Consider the following 18,723-nt stretch of genomic DNA (forward strand, 5'->3'; position numbering starts at 1 on the left):
GGACAGTCAGAACCACGTGGAACTGGTAAAGCCCTGCAGGACAGTCAGAACCACGTGGAACTGGTAAAGCCCTGCAGGACAGTCAGAACCACGTGGAACTGGTAAAGCCCTGCAGGACAGTCAGAACCACGTGGAACTGGTAAAGCCCTGCAGGACAGTCAGAACCACGTGGAACTGGTAAAGCCCTGCAGGACAGTCAGAACCACGTGGAACTGCTAAAGCCCTGCAGGACAGGCAGAACCACGTGGAACTGGTAAAGCCCCGCAGAACCACGTGGAACTGGTAAAGCCCCGCAGGACAGTCAGAACCACGTGGAACTGGTAAAGCCCCGCAGGACAGTCAGAACCACGTGGAACTGGTAAAGCCCCGCAGGACAGTCAGAACCACGTGGAACTGGTAAAGCCCCGCAGAACCACGTGGAACTGGTAAAGCCCTGCAGGACAGTAATGTTTTAGATTTGTCCACCAGATTACATTTTCCCTTGTGAAGACACCAATATGCTGGATTAGGTTTTAGGCTACTATACAGGTGCAATGTTTCCTGTAAGTATGGAGAATGTGTAACAATTACAAATAATTTTTTACAATGTCAGCCAGCTAATTTGCACATTGGCTTCATGTTGACGCTCACGTTCATTTCCCTGGTGGTTGGCAGCAACGAGATTCTTTGTACCTTCGTCTCACGTTTACACACCAACCCTGTTCTGACATCTCTGGTTCTTCGGGCTCTTTATGAACTCATAGCCCCACAAATACTTGACTTTAATATGAACTAACTCACTGAAGTCTTTGAAATTGTTGCGTTTTTAAAAATGTATTTTTTGTCTGTATAGTAGTGAGATTAAACGGTTTGGAAGTCTGCAGGAGGGAATCATCTCGTGTGAGACGGTAAATGGTAACCGTTACATTAAATAGTTTACTTTGAAACGCCTCTTTCTATCAACAGGGATTACATTTCCGGTAAAAGATGAGACCTCGTTGCATTAAATAGTTTACTTTGAAACGCCCCTTTCACAGTTTGCTGCCTTGTAATTTGAATCTAAAACAGGATTTCTGATTTTTGTCCTACAGATCTTGATTTTTAAGCTCCACATGTTCAAAGTCAAAGTTATAGCTTAAATTTCTCTTTAAAAAAAAAAAAAAAAAAAGCTGTCTTGATTGTCCAGATTCAGATGTAGTATTGATTGAGGCTGGATCCACAATGACTGAAGAATTATTACACTACATGTGGACACTGCAATAGACACCCTGGAACGTACCCGGTCTCTACACCCATATATAGACAGCAGCATGTGGACACTGCAATACAGACGCCCTGGAACATACTGCTGTCTATATATGGGTGTGGAGACGGTATGTGGACACCCCTTCAAATTAGGGGGTTATATTTCAGCCACACCTGTTGCTGACAGGTATAGAAAATTGAGCACACAGCCATGCAATCTCCATAGACAAACATTGGCAGTAGAATGGTCTTACTGAAGGCACAATAACTGGTCAAATTCTTATTTCCCTCATTAAAATGCAAATCAATTTATAACATTTTTGACATGCGTTTTTCTGGATGTTGTTGTTCTGTCTCTCACTGTTCAAATAAACTTCCCATTAAAATTATAGACTGATCTCTTTGTCAGTGGGGCAAATGTACAAAATCAGCTGGGTATCAAATACTTTTTCCCTCACTACAAACCTTGTCGCTGATTTAATGTCAAGCCCGAGACTGGGCTCCTCAGGACGCAATCATTTGCATGATGAGTAGTAACGGTCCAATCGGAGCAGAGCCTGAAGGAACCCAGTTGGTCCCCAACATTGATTCAAATGAAGTCATTGTAAAGGAACTATCCTTTTCGATTAGCACCTTTTTTTAAAGTTTCTATAACATCACAGTTCTACAGTTTTTACCCAATCAAACACACCAGCACGTTATCGACCAGAACAAACCAGACAAAAGCCTGTTCAATGTTAAAATTATAACTTTATTTTTTTCCCCATACAAATGTTCATTTGATAACAGACTAATTTTGGCTCCCAAAATGTAATCTTGTAAGCAATAAAGTTTTAAATTCCATCAAAATTGAGAAAGAAACGATTCTCTTCATAATGTATTTACAAACACATAGCACATCTGGTATCAAACGGTAACAACACACTCACCAAATACATTAGTCTGGTTTCCAGCTCTCTGGTTTCCAGCTCTCTGGTTTCCAGCTCTCTGGTATCCAGCTCTCTGGTTTCCAGCTCTCTGGTTTCCAGCTCTCTGGTTTCCAGCACTCTTTCAACTGCTTGTGTATAGAGTCACGTTTGAGTTGGATAGTTGTTAATCAAAGACTGAATATGGCACCCTATTCCGTAGCCTGATCAGGCCAACAGTAGTGCACTAGACCGGGAATAGGGTCCCATTTGGGACACCACCATAGTTTATTAGACAGAGATCCTCTCAGTCCAGAGCTTTTATACGGAGACGTGTTATTGTTTTATGGCCCAGAACAGGAAGGAATATCAAACTGTACAAGTAGAATAACAACAGTTGTTCAACTGGTTGTTCGGATCCTGGATGCTGATTGGACCCTGTTCCCTTTGAAAAGTGTACTACGTTCAACCCATGGCACATAGGGAAGCACATAGGACTCTGGTCAAAAGTAGTGCACTAGATAGGGAATAGGGTGCCATTTGGGAGTCAACACCCAGAGTCAGGACACAAATCAGTGTTTAGTTTCATCTGTACTTCAAATCCTCTCAGAATTTTTTTTTTTTTTAAAGAGGAAGTTTATCAAAAATTGTCACTGTCATGCAGAAGTTTCAAACATGTTTCCTTCTAACATATATGTTCTGTACACACACACACACACACACACACACACACACACACACACACACACACACACACACACACACACACACACACACACACACACACACACACACACACACACACACACACACACACACACACACACACACAGAGCTGCAACATCCCCAACGGCACCCTATCCCCTACATAGTGCACTACTTTTGACTAGGGCCTATAGGACTCTGGTCAAAAGTAGTGCCCTATATAGGGGATATGGTGCGTTCCTGCTCTGATTGTAGTCTTAAGGAATTAGACGTTCATAAACACACGACCAGACGATTAAAAAAAGCACACGCATGCAGAGAACCTTCAGAAAAATACAGGCAACACAACACTCACGAACAGGAAGACGAACGGACGCGTTCCAGGCTGACTACGTTTCAGATGCATGCCAGATTTCATAACAGCTGGATCAGTGTTTATCATGTTAGTTAACCACCACACGTTATACCAATACGATACCAGACTGCACACAACCGTTGGTTAATGCAATGCATCGACTTCAATACAGTTGACCTGGAACGTGCCCTATAGTTTCAGAAGTGATCATGAGCCAGTTATATCAGACCACAGGATAAGGGCAGAACACTTGACCTTTTAAATGCTCCAATCAAAACTCTCTAAACGCTCCAATCAAAACTCTCTAAACGCTCCAATCAAAACTCTCTAAATTCTCCAATCAAAACTCTCTAAACGCTCCAATCAAAACTCTCTAAACGCTCCAATCAAAACTCTCTAAACGCTCCAATCAAAACTCTCTAAACGCTCCAATCAAAACTCTCTAAATTCTCCAATCAAAACTCTCTAAACGCTCCAATCAAAACTCTCTAAACGCTCCAATCAAAACACTCTAAACGCTCCAATCAAAACTCTCTAAACGCTCCAATCAAAACTCTCTAAATGCTCCAATCAAAACTCTCCAAACGCTCCAATCAGAGTGTTAGTAAGGTGTCAAAGGGTTAGACAGGGGGGGGGGGGGAACAACACAATAAACATGACTCCAACTCCCAGAAATCCTGTAAATATTTCATACAGCTGCTGAAGGAAGACACAGTCAGAAAAACTCCTTTAAAATCACACTGTGTTTGGGCCTAATGGTGCCCTGCTCGCTTTATAGTGCAACTATTCTGGTCCAAAGTAGTGCACTATATAGAGAATAGGGTGCCATTAAATCAAGCCATACATACTGAGCTACAAATGCTGGGATATGAACAAGACAATGTGTTAAGGGGTTAAAATGAATGAATATCACCATTCAACGATATAAACTACACACTAACTTTACAAACCCAAGAACAAATAAATACATAAATGATCTCTATGTACACTAACTAAATGTTGGCGTCTTCAAACCAGGAGCCCGGGGTCAAAGGTCAATGATCAACGTGTCAAAGCACCCTATTCCCTATATAGGACACTACTTTAGACCAGGGCCCTATTCCCTATATATAGGACACTACTTTAGACCAGGGCCCTATTCCCTATATATAGGACACTACTTTAGACCAGGGCCCTATTCCCTATATATAGGACACTACTTTAGACCAGGGCCCTATTCACTATATATAGGACACTACTTTAGACCATGGCCCTATCCCCTATATATAGGACACTGCTTTAGACCAGGGCCCTATCCCCTATATATAGGACACTACTTTAGACCAGGGCCCTATTCCCTATATATAGGACACTACTTTAGACCAGGGCCCTATCCCCTATATATAGGACACTACTTTAGACCAGGGCCCTATCCCCTATATATAGGACACTACTTTAGACCAGGGCCCTATTCCCTATATATAGGACACTACTTTAGACCAGGGCCCTATCCCCTATATATAGGACACTACTTTAGACCAGGGCCCTATTCCCTATAAAAAGGACACTACTTTAGACCAGGGCCCTATCCCCTATATATAGGACACTACTTTAGACCAGGGCCCTATTCCCTATATATAGGACACTACTTTAGACCAGGGCTCTACTCCCTATATATAGGACACTACTTTAGACCAGGGCCCTATCCCCTATATATAGGACACTACTTTAGACCAGGGCCCTATTCCCTATATATAGGACACTACTTTAGACCAGGGCCCTATCCCCTATATATAGGACACTACTTTAGACCAGGGCCCTATTCCCTATATATAGGACACTACTTTAGACCAGTGCCCTATTCCCTATATATAGGACACTACTTTAGACCAGGGCCCTATTCCCTATATATAGGACACTACTTTAGACCAGGGCCCTATCCCCTATATATAGGACACTACTTTAGACCAGGGCCCTATTCCCTATATATAGGACACTGCTTTAGACCAGGGCCCTATCCCCTATATATAGGACACTGCTTTAGACCAGGGCCCTATCCCCTATATATAGGACACTACTTTAGACCAGGGCCCTATTCCCTATATATAGGACACTGCTTTAGACCAGGGCCCATAGAATAGGTAAATTATTTTCATCCTATCCACGAGAGAGCACTCTAGGGATCCGCAGTATACAGAGAACAGGGGGCCGTTTGGAACCATTAAGGGTAACCATAGTAACAACAGCGATACTGAATGTGTGGGGTCAGAGGAGACCGACAGGTACTATTTCAGTTAGCAGAGTTGGGTAGGATTACTTTATTGAATGTAATCAGTTACTTTTGGATTACTTTATTGAATGTAATCAGTTACTTTTGGATTACTTTCCCCTTAAGACGCATTAGAAGAGGACAAGATGGAACCGGCAAACACATTTGGTGTGTCATCATCATAGCGGCTTCCGATTGGTGGTCATCATTTGGTGTGCCATCATCATAGTGGCTTCTGATTGGTGGTCATCATTTGATGTGTCATCATCATCATAGTGGCTTCCGATTGGTGGTCATCATTTGGTGTGTCATCATCATAGCGGCTTCCGATTGGTGGTCATCATTTGATGTGTCATCATCATAGTGGCTTCCGATTGGTGGTCATCATTTGGTGTGTCATCATCATAGTGGCTTCTGATTGGTGGTCATCATTTGATGTGTCATCATCATAGTGGCTTCCGATTGGTGGTCATCATTTGATGTGTCATTATAGTGGTTTTGTAGTCAGACTCTCCTCACGTGGATCAAACTTGCCCACCCTTTTTTATCCCACAAAGCACCCATTCTGAATTTAAAAAGTAATCCAAGAAGTAATCTTTTTTTTTTTTTTTTTTTTCAAAAGTATATGTAATCCGATTACATGTTTTTGGTAGTTGTTGCTGGTAACGTATCTGATTACAGTTCCCCGACTCTGGCTGTTCTTTAACCCGTAACTGTAAAGATCAAGGAGTTGTTCAGCTGTTCTGCAGAGCGACTGCAGTCGTTCACACTGGACCACCACTCAGAGACCAGGGCCCTATTCCCAGGGCCCTATTCCCAGGGCCCTATTCCCAGGGCCCTATTCCCAGGGCCCTATTCCCAGGGCCCTATCCCCAGGGCCCTATTCCCAGGGCCCTATCCCCAGGGCCCTATTCCCAGGGCCCTATTCCCAGGACCCTATCCCCAGGGCCCTATTCCCAGGGCCCTATTCCCAGGGCCCTATTCCCAGGGCCCTATTCCCAGGGCCCTATTCCCAGGGCCCTATTCCCAGGGCCCTATCCCCTGTTTAAATCCTGGGTTTTCAGTTCCTTCTGACTCCAGGAATCCTCCAATCAGGGGGAAAACAGAGGATGTATTGAACGTTCCCGGAAGTTTAGTTACCTTGCGGTTGGTTGTCTTTTGGGGCGGCAGGGTAGCCTAGTGGTTAGAGTGTAGAGGGGGCAGGGCAGCCTAGTGGTTAGAGTGTAGAGGTGGCAGGTAGCCTAGTGGTTAGAGTGTAGAGGGGGCAGGGCAGCCTAGTGGTTAGAGTGTAGAGGTGGCAGGTAGCCTAGTGGTTAGAGTGTAGAGGGGGCAGGGCAGCCTAGTGGTTAGAGTGTAGAGGTGGCAGGTAGCCTAGTGGTTAGAGTGGAGGGGCGGCAGGTAGCCTAGTGGTCAGAGTGGAGGGGCGGCAGGTAGCCTAGTGGTTAGAGTGGAGGGGCGGCAGGTAGCCTAGCGGTTAGAGTGGAGGGGCGGCAGGTAGCCTAGCGGTTAGAGTGTAGAGGAGGCAGGATAGCCTAGTGGTTAGAGTGTAGAGGTGGCAGGGTAGCCTAGTGGTTAGAGTGTAGAGGTGGCAGGGTAGCCTAGTGGTTAGAGTGTAGAGGCGGCAGGTAGCCTAGTGGTTAGAGTGTAGAGGAGGCAGGTAGTCTAGTGGTTAGAGTGTAGAGGTGGCAGTGTAGCCTAGTGGTTAGAGTGTAGAGGTGGCAGGTAGCCTAGTGGTTAGAGTGTAGAGGTGGCAGTGTAGCCTAGTGGTTAGAGTGTAGAAGAGGCAGGTAGCCTAGTGGTTAGAGTGTAGAGGAGGCAGGTAGCCTAGTGGTTAGAGTGTAGAGGTGGCAGTGTAGCCTAGTGGTTAGAGTGTAGAGGTGGCAGGTAGCCTAGTGGTTAGAGTGTAGAGGTGGCAGGTAGCCTAGTGGTTAGAGTGTAGAGGAGGCAGGTAGCCTAGTGGTTAGAGTGTAGAGGTGGCAGGTAGCCTAGTTGTTAGAGTGTAGAGGAGGCAGGTAGCCTAGTGGTTAGAGTGTAGAGGAGGCAGGTAGCCTAGTGGTTAGAGTGTAGAGGAGGCAGATAGTCTAGTGGTTAGAGTGTAGAGGCGGCAGGTAGCCTAGTGGTTAGAGTGTAGAGGAGGCAGGAAGCCTAGTGGTTAGAGTGTAGAGGAGGCAGGTAGCCTAGTGGTTAGAGTGTAGAGGAGGCAGGTAGCCTAGTGGTTAGAGTGGAGGGGCGGCAGGTAGCCTAGTGGTCAGAGTGGAGGGGCGGCAGGTAGCCTAGTGGTTAGAGTGGAGGGGCGGCAGGTAGCCTAGCGGTTAGAGTGGAGGGGCGGCAGGTAGCCTAGCGGTTAGAGTGTAGAGGAGGCAGGATAGCCTAGTGGTTAGAGTGTAGAGGTGGCAGGGTAGCCTAGTGGTTAGAGTGTAGAGGTGGCAGGTAGCCTAGTGGTTAGAGTGTAGAGGCGGCAGGTAGCCTAGTGGTTAGAGTGTAGAGGAGGCAGGTAGTCTAGTGGTTAGAGTGTAGAGGTGGCAGTGTAGCCTAGTGGTTAGAGTGTAGAGGTGGCAGGTAGCCTAGTGGTTAGAGTGTAGAGGTGGCAGTGTAGCCTAGTGGTTAGAGTGTAGAGGAGGCAGGTAGCCTAGTGGTTAGAGTGTAGAGGTGGCAGTGTAGCCTAGTGGTTAGAGTGTAGAGGTGGCAGGTAGCCTAGTGGTTAGAGTGTAGAGGTGGCAGGTAGCCTAGTGGTTAGAGTGTAGAGGAGGCAGGTAGCCTAGTGGTTAGAGTGTAGAGGTGGCAGGTAGCCTAGTTGTTAGAGTGTAGAGGAGGCAGGTAGCCTAGTGGTTAGAGTGTAGAGGAGGCAGGTAGCCTAGTGGTTAGAGTGTAGAGGAGGCAGATAGTCTAGTGGTTAGAGTGTAGAGGCGGCAGGTAGCCTAGTGGTTAGAGTGTAGAGGAGGCAGGAAGCCTAGTGGTTAGAGTGTAGAGGAGGCAGGTAGCCTAGTGGTTAGAGTGTAGAGGAGGCAGGTAGCCTAGTGGTTAGAGTGTAGAGGCGGCAGGTAGCCTAGTGGTTAGAGTGTAGAGGAGGCAGGTAGCCTAGTGGTTAGAGTGTAGAGGAGGCAGGTAGCCTAGTGGTTAGAGTGTAGAGGAGGCAGGTAGTCTAGTGGTTAGAGTGTAGAGGTGGCAGGTAGCCTAGTGGTTAGAGTGGCGGGGGCGGCAGGTAGCCTAGTGGTTAGAGTGTAGAGGTGGCAGGTAGCCTAGTGGTTAGAGTGTAGAGGAGGCAGGTAGCCTAGTGGTTAGAGTGTAGAGGTGGCAGGTAGCCTAGTGGTTAGAGTGTAGAGGTGGCAGGTAGCCTAGTGGTTAGAGTGTAGAGGAGGCAGGTAGCCTAGTGGTTAGAGTGTAGAGGAGGCAGGTAGCTTAGTGGTTAGAGTGTAGAGGAGGCAGGTAGCCTAGTGGTTAGAGTGTAGAGGTGGCAGGTAGCCTAGTGGTTAGAGTGTAGAGGAGGCAGGTAGCCTAGTGGTTAGAGTGTAGAGGAGGCAGGTAGCCTAGTGGTTAGAGTGTAGAGGAGGCAGGTAGCCTAGTGGTTAGAGTGTAGAGGTGGCAGGTAGCCTAGTGGTTAGAGTGTAGAGGAGGCAGGTAGCCTAGTGGTTAGAGTGTAGAGGCGGCAGGTAGCCTAGTGGTTAGAGTGTAGAGGAGGCTGGTAGCCTAGTGGTTAGAGTGTAGAGGTGGCAGGTAGCCTAGTGGTTAGAGTGTAGAGGAGGCAGGTAGCCTAGTGGTTAGAGTGTAGAGGAGGCAGGTAGTCTAGTGGTTAGAGTGTAGAGGAGGCAGGTAGCCTAGTGGTTAGAGTGTAGAGGAGGCAGGTAGCCTAGTGGTTAGAGTGTAGAGGAGGCAGGTAGCCTAGTGGTTAGAGTGTAGAGGAGGCAGGTAGCCTAGTGGTTAGAGCGTTGGACTAGTAACCGAATGGTTGCAAGTTCAAACCCCTGAGCTGACAAGGTCGTTCTGTCGTTCTGCCCCTGAACAGGCAGTTAACCCACTGTTCCTAGGCCGTCATTGAAAATAAGAATTTGTTCTTAACTGACTTGCCTGGTTAAATAAAATAAAAATAAAAATCCACAGGACAAATTCAAAACTAGTTTGTCACGTCAGTTCATTTGGCAAATGAGTTCAACAACAAAAAATTCCACACAGTTAAGTCGTCTACACACTTACAAGAAGAAGGCACATTTGGTTGGTATCAGTGGAGGCTCCTCAGAGAAAAAAAAGGGAGGACGGCATCTACTGACCGCCACTGGTTGGTATGAATAAGCACTATTTACAGAGAATACGATTGACACTGTATAGAAACGGTCTGTTCAACAGAACGAGACGCTGTTTTTCTTTTTTTAAATGACTCAAATTCGTCTCAACTCCTCGTCAGCCCCCACTGCGGGATGGCCTACACTGGGAAACACTTCGACAAGTCCAGGTACACACACACACATCCTCAAGCCTTGACACTATCCCTCAAAGCACCGGTCACCCAGCCGTGATGTTCTCGGAAGGTTAAGGGGCACCCACCGAGAGGGTGTTGAGCTTTTAAAAGAGCCTCGTGTTGTCTGTTCAGAAAGACAAGTTATTATACGGCTTTGGTAAATGTATTCGGATTGATTTGCGTCTCGTCCAGAACCCTCCGCATGGCTATGAATCTATAAGGAAACGCTGGAACAATGAGTTGCAGGCTCATGCCAATCAGAGCAGGGAAGGGTCACAGAAGGTGAATCTCATTCTAGTTCTGTGAGATGCTTCTCTCTGCCATGGCCACGTGTTGGTCTCAAGCATAAGTAACAATGTTTACGCAAACCACAAACAAGGGTCGGAACAACCTGAATCAACTCTTAGACTATCAGGCCCGGGCTGACATTCTACTTTTACCGGATCTGGCCAAAACGGGTCCTGCAAGATCTGGCTCAAATGAAGCACTTTAATGACTGGTGCCATCTTGAATAGGTGTCTTGTGTGAAATGTATATATTTTTTTTAATGACAATCTGTTTATGAATATGTAAAAATATATTTTCTCTCTCTTCCTAGTTACCGTGTGTACTGCATGCTGGGTGATGGGGAGTGCTCTGAGGGGGCTGTATGGGAAGCCATGGCGTTCGGTTCCCACTACAACCTGGATAACCTGGTGGCTATTATCGACGCTAACCGCCTGGGACAGAGTGAAGCTGCTCCTCTCAAACACGACATGGACGTCTACCGCAAGCGCTGCGAAGCGTTCGGGTCGGTACCCCTTCCCTCTTGTCCTTCGTTCCTCTCTTGCACCTCCTGCTCTCTTATTCTATCAGTTTTCCGTACTGTCTCGAATTCTTTGTGTGTGTGTAGGTGGAACACGTATGTGGTGGATGGTCATGACGTTGAGGAGCTGTGTAAAGCTCTGTGGCAGGCCCAGCAGGTGAAGGGGAAACCCACTATGATCCTGGCCAAGACCTTCAAGGGCAGAGGACTCAAAGGTATGGGAGGGACTGGGAGGGGGAGGGGTATGGGAGGGAATCAATTTGTGCAGGCATCCCGATTGGCACAAAGGTCACACCTCAAGCACTGCCTTAGACAAGACCCGGGTTTGATCCCAGGCTGTGTCACAACTGGGTGTGACTGGGAGACCCATCATGCAGTGCACACTTGGCCCAGTGTCTTCCGGGTTAGGAAGAGGGTTTGGCAGGCCGAGATTTCCTTATCCCATCGTGCTCTAGCGACTCCTGTGGAGGGCTGGGTACATGCATGTTTCCTCCGACACATTGGTGTGGCTGGTGTAACGGATGTGAAACGGCTAGCTTAGTTAGCGGTGTGCGCGCTAAATGGCGTCTCAATCGGTGACGTCACTTGCTCTGAGACGTTGAAGTAGTGGTTCCCCTTGCTCTGCAAGGGCCGCGGCTTTTGTGGAGCGATGGGTAACGATGCTTCGAGGGTGACTGTTGTTGATGTGTGCAGAAGGTCCCTGGTTCGCGCCCGGGTCGGGGCGAGGGGACGGTTTAGTTACACCGCCTCCCGGGTTACGTGGGCAGTGTGCCAAGAAACAGTGCAGTTGCGTTTCGGAGGACGCACAGCTTCTCTTAGACCAGTTGTTAGAACTCTGCATCGTTGTTTAAGGGTTTGTAAGTAAACATTTCAAGCTAAATAAACAAGTACGTCTGATTTCTCTTCTCCAGGCATTGAGGACATGGAGAACTGGCATGGGAAGCCCATGCCTAAAGACCGTGCTGAGGAGGCCATTAAAGACTTGGCGGCTCAGATTCAGAACCCCAACAACACAGTCTGCCCCGAGCTACCTAAAGAAGATACCGCCCCCGCTGACCTCTCACCTATCAGCCTGCCCTCCCCGCCCAAATACAAGATCGGGGATAAGGTGAACCACCACTCCTCCGCAGAGAGACTCACGCCCCTGCAGAGAGGGGGATACGCGGTTAACCCCTCTCCTCTCTCCTCCCCAGGTGGCTACTCGTAAGGCGTATGGCGTGGCCCTGGCTAAACTGGGTCAGTCCAGTCCGAGGGTGGTGGCTCTGGACGCTGACATGAAGAACTCTACCTTCTCTGAGATGTTCCACAAGGCCTACCCTGAACGCTTCGTAGAGTGCTTCATTGCTGAACAGAACATGGTGAGATGGATGTAGGAGGGAAGAGGCTGGAGGAGAACAGTGAGATGGATGTAGGGGGGGGCGGCAGTGAGATGGATGTGGGAGGGGAGCAGAGAACATAGTGAGATGTCTTCGGTATCCCCTCCCAACGATCATCCAATTGGAACTCTATTTATTTTCTCCACAGAACACATTGGTATCAGTTGCTAAGCAACTGTTTGTTTGTCCAGATGAAACCTGTCTGTCTAAAGTTGCTAGTGGACTTGTAAATAGTCAAGCTAAATAAATACCAACCACAAAACCAAATAGTTTTATACATAACAATACAACTTGCCTAGCTAACAGCTAAATGTTCAATTATATTATTTTTTAAAAACTGTTATAATTCTAAATTTGAGGCACCGCATGTTGTCAAGGACTATATTGTCATTTTCAACAACCAATGAGCAACCCCCGCTGTAAATCCAGCACATATTGATCTTTGAGTCTGGGTTTTCGGCAAGCTATTTGGCAAAGAGGTGAATGTTATCTGAAGAGACTGGTAACCTAGTCTTAGTACGTTAATGCTACTCCTGGACTGAAGCTTTAGTCTGTCTGGTTCCCTCAGACCACTACTCTACTACCACTACTCTACTACCACTACTCTACTACCACTACTCTACATTGTGTTCCCTCAGACCACTACTCTACTACCACTACTCTACAATACATTAAGTGTGTTCCCTCAGACCACTACTCTACTACCACTACTCTACTACCACTACTCTACAATACATTAAGTGTGTTCCCTCAGACCACTACTCTACAGCCACTACTCTACAGCCACTACTCTACAGCCACTACTCTACAGCCACTACTCTACAGCCACTACTCTACAATACATTAAGTCTGCTCCCGCAGACCACTACTCTACTACCACTACTCTACAATACATTAAGTGTGTTCCCTCAGACCACTACTCTACTATCACTACTCTACTACCACTACTCTACTACCACTACTCTACAATACATTAAGTGTTCCCTCAGACCACTACTCTACTACCACTACTCTACAATACATTAAGTGTTCCCTCAGACCACTACTCTACTACCACTACTCTACAATACATTAAGTGTTCCCTCAGACCACTACTCTACTACCACTACTCTACAATACATTAAGTGTTCCCTCAGACCACTACTCTACTACCACTACTCTACAATACATTAAGTGTGTTCCCTCAGACCACTACTCTACTATCACTACTCTACTACCACTACTCTACTACCACTACTCTACAATACATTAAGTGTTCCCTCAGACCACTACTCTACTACCACTACTCTACAATACATTAAGTGTTCCCTCAGACCACTACTCTACTACCACTACTCTACAATACATTAAGTGTTCCCTCAGACCACTACTCTACTACCACTACTCTACAATACATTAAGTGTTCCCTCAGACCACTACTCTACTACCACTACTCTACAATACATTAAGTGTTCCCTCAGACCACTACTCTACTACCACTACTCTACTACCACTACTCTACAATACATTAAGTCTGCTCCCTCAGACCACTACTCTACTACCACTACTCTACAATACATTAAGTCTGCTCCCTCAGACCACTACTCTACTACCACTACTCTACAATACATTAAGTCTGCTCCCGCAGACCACTACTCTACTACCACTACTCTACAATACATTAAGTCTGCTCCCTCAGACCACTACTCTACTACCACTACTCTACAATACATTAAGTCTGCTCCCTCAGACCACTACTCTACTACCACTACTCTACAATACATTAAGTCTGCTCCCTCAGACCACTACTCTACTACCACTACTCTACAATACATTAAGTCTGCTCCCGCAGACCACTACTCTACTACCACTACTCTACAATACATTAAGTCTGCTCCCTCAGACCACTACTCTACTACCACTACTCTACAATACATTAAGTCTGCTCCCTCAGACCACTACTCTACAATACATTAAGTCTGCTCCCTCAGACCACTACTCTACTACCACTACTCTACAATACATTAAGTCTGCTCCCTCAGACCACTACTCTACTACCACTACTCTACAATACATTAAGTCTGCTCCCTCAGACCACTACTCTACTACCACTACTCTACAATACATTAAGTCTGCTCCCGCAGACCACTACTCTACTACCACTACTCTACAATACATTAAGTCTGCTCCCTCAGACCACTACTCTACTACCACTACTCTACAACATCCATGTGTATGTGTGCCCCCCCCCCCCCCCCGGGTCAGTGAAACACAGGACTTGTTTAATAATATTGTTGTTTAGGTGAGCGTGGCGATTGGCTGTGCCACTAGAGACCGCACAGTGGCCTTCGCCAGCACCTTCGCTGCCTTCCTGTCCAGGGCCTATGACCACATCAGAATGGCTGCCGTCTCCGAGTCTAACATCAACTTGGCTGGGTCTCACTGTGGCGTCTCTATCGGTCAGTACTGTGTTGTCTGGCGATCTCTGCGTCTCAAATCTCACCTGTCCTTCGACCAATCGCACTGTACTCCCTGTCCCCAGGTGAGGATGGCCCCTCCCAGATGGCGTTGGAGGACATTGCTATGTTCCGCGCCATCCCAACATGCACTCTGTTCTACCCCAGCGATGGCGTGTCTGCTGAGAGGTCTGTAGAGCTGGCTGCTAACACCAAGGTGAGAACCACACCTGGGGGGGGGGGGGCCCATCCTGGGGTCTAGCGACTGTCAACCCAACACCGTAGTCATTACACCAACTGTAGAGCTGGCTGCTAACACCAAGGTGAGAACACCACCTGGGGGGGGGGTAGTCATTACACCAACTGATCCATGCCACTTGACGAGGTCACCAGGTGTTGGGATTCTTGTCTCTACAATAGTTTGTTGCCATACCAACTGAAGTTGTTAAGAGGCGTGACTCGGTGCAGCTGATTTTTAATTAGCGGTACCAGAATACACAGGAAAACAACATTTGTCAGCCTCCATTATAGCCTCTACATACAGTCCACATTGTGGATAAGACGCCACTATACAAATCCATGAGAAATATACACATGGCACTAAGCCTGGGATGCTTCTCTGTGTCGGTCTATATATTTCAGGGAATCTGTTTCATCCGCATCACCAGACCAGAACTGAAGGTGATCTACGACCCCGACGAGAAGTTTGAGGTGGGCGTGGCCAAGGTGGTACGTCAGTCCGACAGCGACAAGGTGACAGTGATTGGAGCTGGAGTGACTCTGCATGAAGCTCTGACTGCTGCTGACCAGCTGGCCAGCGAGGGTAAGAGCACCCCCTGGTGGCCTGGCAGGGAATTACACCACAAACTGTCCCTAGCCCTTATTCATAGGCTGTGTTTACACAGGTGGGACACATATATCTGATCTTTTTCACAATTTGAACTTGACAGTAATTGGTCTTCCTGACATTGTGGCTCAGAGTAGGACTGCTGACCTAGGGTCGGGGTGTCTCCGGCCCATGTCCTCTGACCTAGGGTCGGGGTGTCCCCGGCCCATGTCCTCTGACCTAGGGTCGGGATGTCTCCGGCCCATGTCCTCTGACCTAGGGTCGGGATGTCTCCGGCCCATGTCCTCTGACCTAGGGTCGGGATGTCTCCGGCCCATGTCCTCTGACCTAGGGTCGGGATGTCTCCGGCCCATGTCCTCTGACCTAGGGTCGGGATGTCTCCGGCCCATGTCCTCTGACCTAGGGTCGGGATGTCTCCGGCCCATGTCCTCTGACCTAGGGTCGGGGTGTCTCCGGCCCATGTCCTCTGACCTAGGGTCGGGGTGTCTCCGGCCCATGTCCTCTGACCTAGGGTCGGGGTGTCTCCGGCCCATGTCCTCTGACCTAGGGTCGGGGTGTCTCCGGCCCATGTCCTCTGACCTAGGGTCGGGGTGTCTCCGGCCCATGTCCTCTGACCTAGGGTCGGGGTGTCTCCGGCCCATGTCCTCTGACCTAGGGTCGGGGTGTCTCCGGCCCATGTCCTCTGACCTAGGGTCGGGGTGTCGCCGGCCCATGTCCTCTGACCTAGGGTCGGGATGTCGCCGGCCCATGTCCTCTGACCTAGGGTCGGGATGTCTCCGGCCCATGTCCTCTGACCTAGGGTCGGGATGTCTCCGGCCCATGTCCTCTGACCTAGGGTCGGGATGTCTCCGGCCCATGTCCTCTGACCTAGGGTCGGGGTGTCTCCGGCCCATGTCCTCTGACCTAGGGTCGGGGTGTCTCCGGCCCATGTCCTCTGACCTAGGGTCGGGATGTCGCCGGCCCATGTCCTCTGACCTAGGGTCGGGATGTCTCCGGCCCATGTCCTCTGACCTAGGGTCGGGGTGTCTCCGGCCCATGTCCTCTGACCTAGGGTCGGGATGTCTCCGGCCCATGTCCTCTGACCTAGGGTCGGGGTGTCTCCGGCCCATGTCCTCTGACCTAGGGTCGGGGTGTCTCCGGCCCATGTCCTCTGACCTAGGGTCGGGATGTCTCCGGCCCATGTCCTCTGACCTAGGGTCGGGATGTCTCCGGCCCATGTCCTCTGACCTAGGGTCAGGGTGTCTCCGGCCCATGTCCTCTGACCTAGGGTCAGGATGTCGTCTGCTCTAAAAGGCTGATCAAGGATCAGTGGGCGTGGCCAGTGTAAAGCCCTCTTGGAAGCAGACGCATCTAATTTCCTGCAGTTATACACATGTTACCATGATATCTGAGTGACTCAAACCCCCCCCCACCCCTCTACGCTGCTGCTACTCTGTTATGTAGGTATAGTTACTATGATATTACCTCAATTAGACCAACAAACCGGTGCCCCCGCACGTTGACTCCACATTGACTCTGTACTGGTACCCACTGTACCCCCTGTATGCCAAAGGTGTGATTTTTGTTCACTTTGTAGTCTGAGGTATTGTGTGTAGATAGGCGACAATGTATTCCATTTAGAATTCAGACTTTAACAACTTTAACTCGACTCTAAGTCGAGGGGTTTGAATACTTCCCGAAGGAAACTTACCTCATGGATGTAGGCCCTTTGTGGTTTTAATCATCTACCATCTAGAATTTATGCTGTTTGATCGAGACTTTGGGCTCATTGGTGTGTGTAGGAGTGAACATCCGTGTGATTGACCCGTTCACCATCAAGCCTCTGGATGCTGCCACCATCGTGTCGAGCGCCCGCGCCACCGGAGGGAGAATCATCACCGTGGAGGACCACTACAGAGAGGGTGGGTGTTGACACTGTTCCAGCTGACCCTTCTTATCCAGTGTTTAACCCTTCTGTGGGTGGTGTGTTTCATCTTACCCCTGTGTCTCTTTGTCCAGGGGGTCTGGGGGAGGCGGTGCTGTCTGCGGTGGGGGAGGAGCCTGGTATCGTCGTGACGCGCCTGGCGGTGAACCGTATACCCCGGAGTGGCAAACCTCAGGAGCTCCTGGACCTGTACGGCATCAGCGCCAAACACATCGCCGACGCCGTGCGCCAGACCTTCGCCAACTGAGACGATCGGCTCATCGTTTGTCTCCCGAATGGCTCCCTACGTAGTGCACTACTAACGACCCCGGTTTCCTTTTGGGCTAGTGCACTAGGTTGCGAATAGGGTGTCATTTGGGACACGTCAAGTCTGTACACATTTACCAACTTCATCTTCTCCATCCCTCCCTCCGCAGTCTGAGGGGGCTTAAAACAACTTCTCTCCTCCCATCTACCACTAGTGTTAAACAGAACAGGGCTCTCTAGCGCCCCTTGTGGCTGTAAGGCAGAGTGCCGCTCTGTCCTGCTGTACGGTGTAGCGTCGCAGCAGCAGAGCCGATAGGCTAGCTCTCAGCGGAGAGGGAGGGGCCTGAGTGATGTCTTGACCATCCCAGAAGGGTAATATGCAGTCATGTTTCTCTTTACACACCGTAATGAAGCCCCGTTCTAATGAATCCTTTCTGCTAAACTGGAGCATTAAGGCCTGAGGGAGGGGGGGGGGGTGGTATATGGCCAATATACCACGGCTCAGGGCTGTTCTAAGGCACAACGTATCAGAGTCCACAGCCCTTAGCCGTGGTATATTGTTTGTTTTTCAAATTAAGATAAATGTAGATTTCTTTTCAGATCTTGGTTGGTCCCTTCATTCCAGCTGCTAACAATGTCATCTTTTCATCTTTCCACATTCCGTGTGTTTTCATGGGGTTCCACCTGCTTCATCATGAACCTCTCCATAGCGCTGTTAGACACCAGCTCCAGGCAGAGCTGGACGGTTCTTGATTAACGTCTGCTTGTTGCTGGTCGTAGCCTGAATTAGCAGTGAAACTGATGCAGGGTATTTACATTCAATGGACCTGAGTTGTATGTATTAAACTTAAATGACTTGTTGTAAACTGTTATATGAACTAATGTGTTCTTCTCGGCTGGTTGTGGTGGTGGTCTGGCTCGTGTTGCTTTCTGGGTATTATCTGACCCTCGTGTCTCCACACAGTCATGTCTGTTGCCAGTCAACGGTTGGCTTGCGTTGCCATGGTAATTCTGAAATAATAAACTACAACTTGACCCAATGTTACTTGTTTTGTAGTCACTATATTTTTTTACCTGGCCCAATATGACTTGTCATTTTCCTCAGTAAACTCCTGCAGGACAGTCGGTTTAGTCAGAACCACAGGGAACTAGTTCTGCAGGACAGTCAGAACCACAGGGAACTGGTTCTGCAGGACAGTC

At 48.4% G+C, this 18,723-nt stretch overlaps 1 protein-coding gene across 1 annotated transcript; it reads left to right on the plus strand.

Annotated features, from left to right (window-relative positions):
• The first annotated feature begins 9,848 nt into the window (after positions 1–9,848).
• LOC135503843 (transketolase-like protein 2) lies at positions 9,849–17,956 on the plus strand. Its single transcript, XM_064922000.1, has 10 exons — positions 9,849–9,884; positions 10,489–10,680; positions 10,783–10,910; positions 11,607–11,803; positions 11,889–12,053; positions 14,353–14,509; positions 14,593–14,723; positions 15,149–15,329; positions 17,135–17,254; positions 17,352–17,956. The coding sequence occupies exons 1-10, from the start codon at positions 9,850–9,852 to the stop codon at positions 17,522–17,524; spliced, it is 1,479 nt and encodes a 492-aa protein (XP_064778072.1). The 5' UTR covers position 9,849; the 3' UTR covers positions 17,525–17,956.
• Positions 17,957–18,723: the final 767 nt, after the last annotated feature.

This window comes from Oncorhynchus masou, chromosome 18, assembly GCF_036934945.1.
Source record: "Oncorhynchus masou masou isolate Uvic2021 chromosome 18, UVic_Omas_1.1, whole genome shotgun sequence".
Classification (NCBI taxonomy): domain Eukaryota; kingdom Metazoa; phylum Chordata; class Actinopteri; order Salmoniformes; family Salmonidae; genus Oncorhynchus; species Oncorhynchus masou.

What these genes read in the sequence shown, in the direction of transcription:
- LOC135503843 (XM_064922000.1), top strand. Translation starts at nt 9,850, where the DNA reads ATGGCCTACACTGGGAAACACTTCGACAAGTCCAG. An exon ending in TCACTGTGGCGTCTCTATCG is followed by an intron (nt 14,510 to 14,592) that starts GTCAGTACTGTG and finishes CCCTGTCCCCAG; the next exon opens with GTGAGGATGGCCCCTCCCAG. An exon ending in AGCTGGCTGCTAACACCAAG is followed by an intron (nt 14,724 to 15,148) that starts GTGAGAACCACA and finishes TATATATTTCAG; the next exon opens with GGAATCTGTTTCATCCGCAT.